The following is a 10,507-nucleotide window of genomic DNA, read 5'->3' as shown; positions in this document are numbered from 1 at the left end:
AAAAAAAATTGCTTAAGAAAGTCTTACATCTGGAAATGAAAAGAAGATTGCCACCATCATGACAACATGTGATATTACAAAACTTACTGGTAGAGCCAATACACAAAGAAAGAGAAAATAATCAAATCAAATCACTACACAACCACCCAACCACAAAAATAAGCAATAAGATTGAAAGTAAGGAATAAAGGATATGCATAACAAATAGAAAACAACCAGTAAAATGCCTGATGACTCACAAGGTGGTGGTTGCTGAAAGTTGGGGAGGCTGTGGCAATTTCTTAAAATGAGACAGCAATAAAGTTTGCCACATTGGTTGACTCTTCGTTTCACAAAGTACTTATCTGTATCATGCAATGTGGTCTGATAGCATTTTATTCATAGTAGAGCTTCTTTCAAAATTGGAACCAACTGGCCGTGCATGGTGGCTCATGCCTGTAATCCAAGCACTTTGGGAGGCCAAGGCAGGTGGATCACAAGATCAGAAGGTCGGGACCATTCTGGCTAACATGGTGAAACCGTCTCTACTAAAAATACATAAAATTAACCAGGTATGGTGGTGGGCGCCTGTAGTCCCAGCTACTGGAGAATGGCATGAACCTGGGAGGTGGAGCTTGCAGTGAGCTGAGATTGCGCCACTGCACCCCAGCCTGTGTAACAGAGCAAGACACTGTCTCAAAAAAAAAAATTTGTAACGCCAATCCTCTTAAATCCTGCCACTGCTTTATTACTTACTAATATGCTTTGGTTGTGTCCCCACCCAAATCTCATCTTGAACTGTGCTGCCCATAATCCTTACATGTCATGGGAGGGAGACGGTGGGAGGTAATTGAATCATGGAGGTGGGTTTTTCCCTTGCTATTCTGGTAATAGTGAATAAGTCTCACGAAATCTGATGGTTTTATAAAGGGCAGTTCCCCTGCACACTCTCTTGCCTGCAGTCATGTAAGATGTGCCTTTGCTCCTCCTTCACCTTCCACTACAATTGTGAGGCCTCCGCAACAAGTCCATTGAACTTCATTTTCTTTATAAATTACCAGTCTCAGGTATTTCTTCATAGCAGTATAAAAATGGGCTAATACACTAACTTTATGTAATATTCTAAATTATTTGTCATTCTAATGATGTTAACAGCATCTTCACCAGCAGTAGATGTCATCTTAGAAAATTCTTTATTTGCCCATCAATAAGAGGCAATTCCTCATCTGTTCAAGGTTGGTCATGAAATTGCAGCAATTCAGTCACCCTCAGGCTCTACTTCCAGTTTTAGTTCTCTGCCATTTTCCCAGCATATCTGCAGTTACTTCCTCCACTAGAGTTGTGAACCCCTCAAAGTCATTCATGAGGATTAGGATCAACTTCTTGCAAACTCCAATTAATATTTATAATTTGACCTCCTCCCACGGATCAAAAATATTCTTAATAGCATCTAGAATGTTGAATATTTTCCAGAAGGCTTTCAATTTATTGTGCCAAGATCCATCAAAGGAATCACTATCTAAGGTAGCCATAACATTACAAAAAATATTTCTTAAAAAATAAGACTTACAGCCAGGAGTGGTGGCTCACACCTGTAATCCTAGTACTTTGGGAGTCTGAGGCAGGTGGATCACAAGGTCAGGAGTTCAAGACCAGCCTGGCCAATATGGTGAAACCCCATCTCTACCAAAAATACAAAAATTAGCTGGGCATGGTGGTGCACACCTGTAATCCCAGCTACTTGGGATGCTGAGGCAGGAGAATTGCTTGAACCCGGGAGGTGGAGGTTACAGTGGGCCAAGATTGTGCCATTGCACTCCAGTCTGAGAGACACAGTGTGACTCCATCCCAAAATAAATAAATAAGTAAGACTTGAAGGCCAGGTGCAGTGACTCATACCTGTAATCCCAGCACTTTGGGAGGTCTAAGTCGGGGGATCACCTGAGGTTGGGATTTGATACCAGCCTGGTGAACAGGGTGAAACCTCATCTCTACTAAAAATACAACAACAACAACAAAATTAATAGGAAATGGTATCCGGTGCCTGTAATCCCAGCCACTCAGGAGGCTGAGGCAGAAGAATCACCTGAACCCAAGAGGTGGAGGTTGCAGCAAGCCAAGAGAGCATGCCACTTCACTCCTGCCTGGGCAACAGAGTGAGACTGTCTCAAAAAAAAGTAAATAAATAAAAAATAAGACTTGAAATTTGCAATCACTCTTTGGTCCCTGAGCTGTAAAATGGATGTTGTATTAGCACTCATGAAAGCAACATTAATCTTGTACATCTGCATCAGAACTTTAGGTGACAAGATGCATTGTCAATGAGTAGTAGTATTTTGAAAGGAATCATTTTACCTGAGTAGTAGGTCTCAACAGTGGACTTAAAATATTTAGTAAACCATGCTATGAACAGATATTCTATCATCCAGGCTTTGTTATTCTACTTATAGAGCACAGGCAGAGTACACCATATCTGTACACTTATTAAGGGCCCTGGGATATTTGGAATGGTAAATGATCACTGGCTTCACCTTAAAGTCACCAGCTACATTAGCCCCTAACAAAACCATCACTCTGTTCTTTCAATGAAGCTCTGAAGCCAGGCATTAACTCCTCTTTTATAGCCATGGAAGTCCCAGATGGCATCTTCTTCCATTAGAATGTTGTTTTGTCTACACTAAAAATCTGTTGTTTAATATAGCCACCTTCATCAATGATCTTAGCTAGATCTTCTGTATAATGTATTGCAGCTTCTACATTAAAACTTGCTGGTTCTGGCCGGGCGCGGTGGCTCACGCTTGTAATCCCAGCACTTTGGGAGGCCGAGGCGGGCGGATCATGAGGTCAGGAGATCGAGACCACGGTGAAATCCCGTCTCTACTAAAAATACAAAAAAATTATCCGGGCATAGTGGCGGGCGCCTGTAGTCCCAGCTACTCGGAGAGGCTGAGGCAGGAGAATGGCGTGAACCTGGGAGGCGGAGCTAGCAGTGAGCCGAGATTGCGCCACTGCACTCCAGCCTGGGCGATAGAGCGAGACTCTGTCTCAAAAAAAAAAAAAAAAAAAAAAGAAAAAAAAACTTGCTGGTTCACCTTGCACTTTTTTTTTTTTTTTTGACAGAGTCTCACTCTGTCATCAGGCTAGAGTGCAATGGTGCTATCTTGGCTCACTGCAACCCCAACCTGCCGGGTTCAAGGGATTCATTCTCCTGCATCAGTCTCACAAGTAGCTGGGACTACAGGTGTGTGCCACCACACCCAGCTAATTTTTGTATTTTTTGTGGAGACAGGGTTTCACTGTGTTGGCCAGGGTGGTCTCGATGTCTTGACCTCGTGATCCACCTGCCTCAGCCTCCCAAAGTGTGGGGATTACAGGTGTGAGCCACCACGCCCGGCCCACCTCGCACTCTTATGGCAATAACTTCTGTCCTTAAACCTCATGAACCATCATCAACCCTTACTTATTGAAATCTCATCAACCCCTGGTAGCTTTCAACTTTTCTTCTGCAGCTTCCCTACCCTCTCAGTCTTCATAGAATTGAAGACAGTTAGGACCTTGGTCTGGATTAGGCTTTGGTTTAAGCTAATATTGCGGCTGGTTTCATCTTCCATTCGGACAACTAGTATTTTCTCCATATCAAAAGTTAGGCTATTTCACTTATCATTTATATGTTCACTGGAGTAGCACTTTTAATATTCTTCAAGAACTTTTCCTTTGTATTCACCACTTGACTAATTACTTAACACAAGAAGCCTAGCTGTTGGCCCATCTTGGTTTTTAGTGAAGACATGCCTTCTTCACTAACCTTAATTATTTCTAGTTTGATTTAAAATTAAACACATGTGACTCTTACGTTCACTTGAACACTTGGAGGTTATTGTAGCATTATTAATTGGCTTAGTTGCAATATTGTTGTGTCTCAGGAAATAGGGAGGCCCAAAGTCAGGGAGAGAAGCTGAGGAAAAGCAGGCCTGTGGAGCAGTCAAAAAACACACAACATTTATTGATTAAGCTTGCCATCCTATATGGCCACAGTTCATGGTGCCCCAAAACAACTAAAATAGTAATCAAAGGTTACTGATCACAAATTACCATACATAAGTAAAGTTTTAAATATCATGAGAATTATCAAAATGTGACATGGAGACACAAAGTAGGTATACATTGTTGGAAAAATGGTGCCAATAAATCTTCAATTTCCAAAAAAGAATAAAACCCCACAATATCTGCAAAGATCAATAAAACAAATGCCAATTAAGTAAGCTATGCTTGTATAAGGCTTGGTACTATCTGAAGCTTTAGGCATCCACTGGAGGTCTTGGAATGTATCCTCCATGGATCAAGGGGTACTACTATATCATATGTTTATATATGTGTGTATTTATGTATATACACAGCCCTACACATATGACGTATGTATATACATAAATATGTGTGCATATATATATATATACACACATATATATGTATGTATATATAGACACATATATACATGCATAGTTACACACACACATAAATATATACAAAACACGCATACACGTGCCTAGAATCTAAATAGAGAAATTTGGTAGACAAAGGAGGCATAACAAAGTTATTATATTTCTTTAATTCTCCAGATACTCTTGAAGGGCAACTGGATTAGAAACTGTAGATCTAGTGAACGGTTTTTTTATTTTTTAGGTAAGCATATTGAGTCTGGAATAGGGAAATAATTTTCAAAATTATTCATGTATTTATATATTTAAAATTTATTTTTGGCCTATTTTGGAGAGAAACAGAAAACTTAGATCAGGGACTATAAACACCATGAAGACAAGCAAAGACATAGAAAGGGATGAAATATGACACTGTTGCAAGCTTTGGATGTATTTTAGGGAGGGTCTAGACTGTAACTTTATGATGTGGGGATATCAGAAACAATATCTGATGAAGTGATGTACAATGATACTGAGAATTCTTTTCAGTGACCCACTTTTAAAGATGAGCAGACAAAGAAAATTACCTATATTATGTCAGAAATCAATTGACCATATATATGTGAATCCGGTTCTGAACACTTTATTCCATTTTATTAATTGAAGTCTGTTTTTTTACCCAATGTTTCACTATCTTGGTTATTTTAGCTTTGTGGTAAGTCCTAAAATCAGTCCTATTCACAGATTATGTAAACATTCCAAATTTATTCTTTGTTTTCAAAACTGTTTTGACTCCCTTAGTTTTTTTTTAAATTTTGCATATAAATTGTGGAATCAACTTCTCAATTTCTACAAAAAATTCTTACTTAATTTTAACTGGAATTGCATCAAATCTATAAATCAGTTTGGGATTTTAATTAATAGATAGTTCACAGTTAGGCGCCTTCCAGTATCAACTTTCTTTTCCTTATATTTTACATTCAGTTTTCATAAACCAGTATTTCCTATCTACCAATTTACAATCTCTGGGTACGGAGCCTAGCTAGGCATCTATGTATTTTCCATAATTTCCCCAAGGCTTGCTTGTGTACATAGCTAGGTAGTAGCTTATACATTAGTATGTAGAATGCCCAAGACAAGACTAAATTCAACTCAAAAAGTTTGACCTTTATCTCTGCCAGAGCTCTAATATACTAAGCTTCTATTATATAGAACATTATTATCTGTACACTAGTCCATCTCTCCTGTCAATATTTCCTATTCATGTATTCATATTTATCTGTTCTCAAGGGATAGAACACTCAAGGGGTCTAAATCTGCTTCTCATACCACTTAGAAGTATAGCACTTTGCAGTTAAGACAATAAACTTTATTAAAGATTGTATATCCTGTCATAAGTTATGCCTCCATATTATTTTATTATATGTCTCCAGGATTTCCAGAGAATGTGCATGTTATATTCCCAGAAAAAGGAAACTGGAAATCAGAGAATTTCTCATCTTACTGGTGTCAGAGCTGGGACTATGTCTTGTATCATTAGGATTCTTTTCCACTGAGGGATCACTTTTTTTTTTTTTTTTTTTTTTTTTAGCGAGAAGCCAAAGTTCCTTCAGGTAATCATTTTCATCATTTAGTTCATTACTCTAGAAACATTCACTTGTTTACTATTTTAAAAGCATTCTTGATACATTTCTGTCCCAGAAAATAATTAGTGTGTGTCTTCAATGGGCCATCCCTGAGGACTTGAAGAGCTTGAGAAGCTGGTATAAGAATCCACATGTATAATATTAATCATGTATCTAATTGAGTGAGCAGCTTATTTCCACAGGTAGGAGGAAAACCTCTCTATTACATATAACACATTATAGAAGCTATATTATATTTGAAAATATATGCTTTAATATTTAAATATAAAAGGATTCTATTAATCTCAAAAATTGAACCACAAATTAAATCTTATGCCTTCTAGGATATATATCACAGAAAATATAAAGGACTTCCTACATATTTTTGTGAATAGAGCCATAAATTAGAAATTTGTTTTAATTTTTTCTGATGAATAGTCAAAATAGGGGCAGCAGGATTAAGGGACAATGTTTCACATTTAGAAAAATTATTAGATAGAGAGAAAATTAACTTTCAACTAGCTTTTGAGTATATTTCACTTTGGGTTCAATTTATTATTTTATTTTCTGATACAGGAATACCAGAAAAGTTAAGTTTATTGTAAAAGTTAGGTAATTGGCCGGGCGCGGTGGCTCACGCCTGTAATCCCAGCACTTTGGGAGGCCAAGGCGGGCTGATCACAAGGTCAGGAGATTGAGACCATCCTGGCTAACGCGGTGAAACCCTGTCTTTACTAAAAAATACAAAAAAATTAGCCGAGCCTGGTGGCGGGCGCCTGTAGTCCCAGCTACTCAGGAGGCTGAGGCAGGAGAATGGCGGAGCCTGCAGTGAGCAGAGATCGCGCCACTGCACTCCAGCCTGGGAGACAAAGCAAGACTCCATCTCAAAAAAAAAAAAAAAAAAAGTTAGGTAATTTACCAAGAAGCAAGTTTAGTTATTATTTTAAATTTTCATATTCTAATTAAGCTTAATATCTTTAAATAATAACACAAAAATTCTATTTTGCATAGTTTCTAGGACATAACATTTCTAAAACTATGGCAGGTTACATCAGGGTTGCACTACGGTTCTATTAAAATATTGATGTTGTAAATTCCTGTTTACATTATTATACAAATACAAATTTTAAGTCATATTTTATATGTATGCATTATTCACATGTAATTAAAAATTATTTATTAAAATTGATCTTAATGCATCTCATAAAAAAGAACTGTGCAATCACCTCATGTTTATGTAATTGAATGAGGTATATGTGAAAGTTTTGTCCAATCTTAGTTATCCTTTAGTTTGGAAGGAGAAGTAATTTTTCCAAGCTTATGCTGCTAAACATGACATTTAAATATAGGGTTTTAGAGTCCAAATATAATTCCCAGTATTCCACAGTTGCCTTATTTCAGATATCTTAGGAAAATAAAGTCTGGAATTGTAATGTAGCTGACCTTTCTCCTCTATGCGGTGGTAAACATATATTTTGTAATGGACTCCTTTGGTAGATTATTAGTACATTTTTCAAAATTCACTGGCATAATTTTTTTGAATCATGTTTCTTCTTATCTGGCTAATTCCTGTTTGTTCCTGACTCTTGTCAGTAAACGTTTGTATATATCCCATTGATTCTTCTAACACAGAAAGAAAAAGACAGAAAGAGAGAGAGAGGAGAAAATACAGGAGAAAGAGAGGATAGGCATTTGTATAAGAGAACTGTATTTTTTTATGACTCAAAAATACATTAATTCATATTTAAAATATTTATTGATAACTTTATGAGCTATTTTATTCACATAACACAAACAAAATTACTTAATATATTTGTGTATGTGTGTGTTGTCATGAGTAATATGTAAGTAGTCTGGATTTACACAGAAAGTGGAATTTAACTGAATTATATCTTTTACTGTAGAATTTTCTAAGAATCACATGAGAATTTTTGTTTTGTTCTGTAGTCCTTCATTTATGAGGGTATTTATTTTGTATACTAGAAAAAATCTTCCACATGGATCTGTTAGGACATTTCTATAATAATATATATAAACAGTTGGCCTTTTTTTTTCTTTCTAAAAGTGGTTTTAGCCTTATTTGTTCATTCTCTTCTTAATGTGTGGTCATCTTAATATGACAAAATTTTGGTATGTTTCACGTCATGAATATAAATCATTTGTAAGTCACTGAATCCAGACTGGACCTACATATGACAGAGTTGTGACTCCTTTTAAAACTTTCATAATCTATGACATGCTAAAAGAAAAACAAAGTCACCTTGCTTAAATTTCCCCTCTAATTTTACCTCTAAATTTAGTGTGTTTAGTACTAAACTGTTTCAATAACAGGTTTTCAGTCTAGATACAGAAGTCCCCTTAACCTTGTTACCTTGTTTTCTTTTAATTATTTATTTATTTTTGGTCATGTACTTGTCTTTCTTCATACCCGCCAATGTGAAACAGAATGATACCATTAGGAAAGAAGTCCAGATATCAAACACTACTTTCTTGCAAATATAGTAATGTTATTTTTTCGCCAGATATTCTATAATTTTTATTAGTCATTATTGGTGATTTTTATTTCACAGTAATTTTAGAAACTCTAAAAGCTGCTACAATATATTAAAAGAATGGCCATGATTTATTTTTAACAGAAATATAAAATAAAATAAAATACCTCCAAGGACTTTGCAAATATAACAAACATATGAATTATTAGTAAGACACATCTCACATTGTTATTAAGTTGAAATTTCAAAACAGTTATGATAAATAAGGTACAGAGGCCAAAATTGACATCTAGGTGATATATATTTCAGGAAGAAAAAATCCTGAAAATAAAACACATTGTACTGTTTGTAAAGAAGGTACATCTATCTCCAGAATACGGTCTGCTCTTCTATTTAATGGGACAAGATAATTGCCAAAAGAGAGGACATGAAATGGTTCTATTTGAAAAGGCTGCTGCATGTGACAAGTTGAAATGTATGTCTGACTTATCCCCATTTTCTAGTCATCTGTAAGCCTTTTAAATTAAATAATTTTGATATTTTAAAAAATTTAAATTCAACTGTGCTGTGAGTGTGGTTTCTCTTATTTTAAAAATTGTGAACATTTACAAAAGACATTTCATGTACTTCATCACAAATTTAAAACTGTACTCAAGTGTGTGCCTTCCACTATAATATATTTAGTTTTAAATATTTCTACATTTAGTAATCTTTGTGAGCTTTAGGACATAATATGAGAACAAGCAGTAAAATAATTCAACTGAAAATTAAGTGGAAAATAAAATCACTTTAATTATAATTAGCAGGGTTTTTAAAAAACATGATAAATTTAGCCAAGAAATTAATTACATATATTTTTTCCTTTTACTTATACAGTGAAATGCATCTATTTGGCTCCAATTACTTCACCATTGTCTATTCCATTACTATCAGGGAAATTATTATGCCCTAAAAAAAAAACAAGGATACAACTGAATGGACTCCATTTTCACAGGCTATAACCTTTATAACCTGTAAGTAAAAACTGAAATGGACAAGTTGTCATCAGGTTTGGATATTTACAGGATTCCATTGAAGAACAAGACTGAAGTCACCATGTTTATATTGACAGGCTTCAGAGATGATTTTGAGCTGCAAGTCTTCCTATTTTTACTATTTCTTGCAATCTATCTCTTTACCTTGATAAGCAATTTAGATCTGGTTGTACTGGTCATTGAGGATTCCTGGCTCCACAACCCCATGTACTATTTTCCTAGTGTTTTATCATTCTTAGATGCCTGCTATTCTACAGTTGTCACTCCAAAAATGTTGGTCAATTTCCTGGCAAAAAATAAATCCATTTCATTTATCGGATGTGCAACACAGATGCTTCTTTTTGTTACTTTTGGAACCACAGAATGCTTTCTCTTGGCTGCAATGGCTTATGATCGCTATGTAGCCATCTACAGCCCTCTCCTGTATTCAGTAAGCATGTCACCCAGAGTCTACATGTCACTCATCACTGCTTCCTATGTTGCTGGCATTTTACATGCTACTATACATACAGTGGCTACATTTAGCCTGTCCTTCTGTGGACCCAATGAAATTAGGCATGTCTTTTGTGATAACCCTCCTCTCCTTGCTATTTCTTGTTCTGACACACACAAACCAGCTTCTACTCTTCTACTTTGTGGGCTCTATTGAGATAGTCACTATCCTGATTGTCCTGATCTCCTATGGCTTCATTCTGTTGGCCATTCTGAAGATGCATTCTGCTAAGGGAAGGCAAAAGGCGTTCTCTACATGTGGCTCTCACCTAACTGGAGTGACAATTTATCATGGAACAATTCTCGTCAGTTATATGAGACCAAGTTCCAGCTATGCTTCAGACCATGACATCATAGTGTCAATATTTTACACAATTGTTATTCCCATGCTGAATCCTATCATCTATAGTTTGAGGAACAAAGAAGTAAAAAAAGCAGTGAAGAAAATGTTGAAATTGGCTTACAAATGA

General features: G+C 36.0%; 1 protein-coding gene across 1 annotated transcript; it reads left to right on the top strand.

The window, feature by feature from the left end:
* The first annotated feature begins 9,486 nt into the window (after window positions 1-9,486).
* Window positions 9,487-10,507, top strand: LOC129489939 (olfactory receptor 5T3-like). The gene is given in 2 exon segments (XM_055293203.1): window positions 9,487-10,148; window positions 10,150-10,507. Coding segments are annotated over 2 exon segments (966 nt in total). The 5' UTR covers window positions 9,487-9,540.

Source organism: Symphalangus syndactylus, chromosome 1 (genome assembly GCF_028878055.3).
Source record: "Symphalangus syndactylus isolate Jambi chromosome 1, NHGRI_mSymSyn1-v2.1_pri, whole genome shotgun sequence".
Taxonomy (NCBI): Eukaryota; Metazoa; Chordata; class Mammalia; order Primates; family Hylobatidae; genus Symphalangus; species Symphalangus syndactylus.
This window is presented reverse-complemented; position numbering and strand designations above follow the sequence as displayed.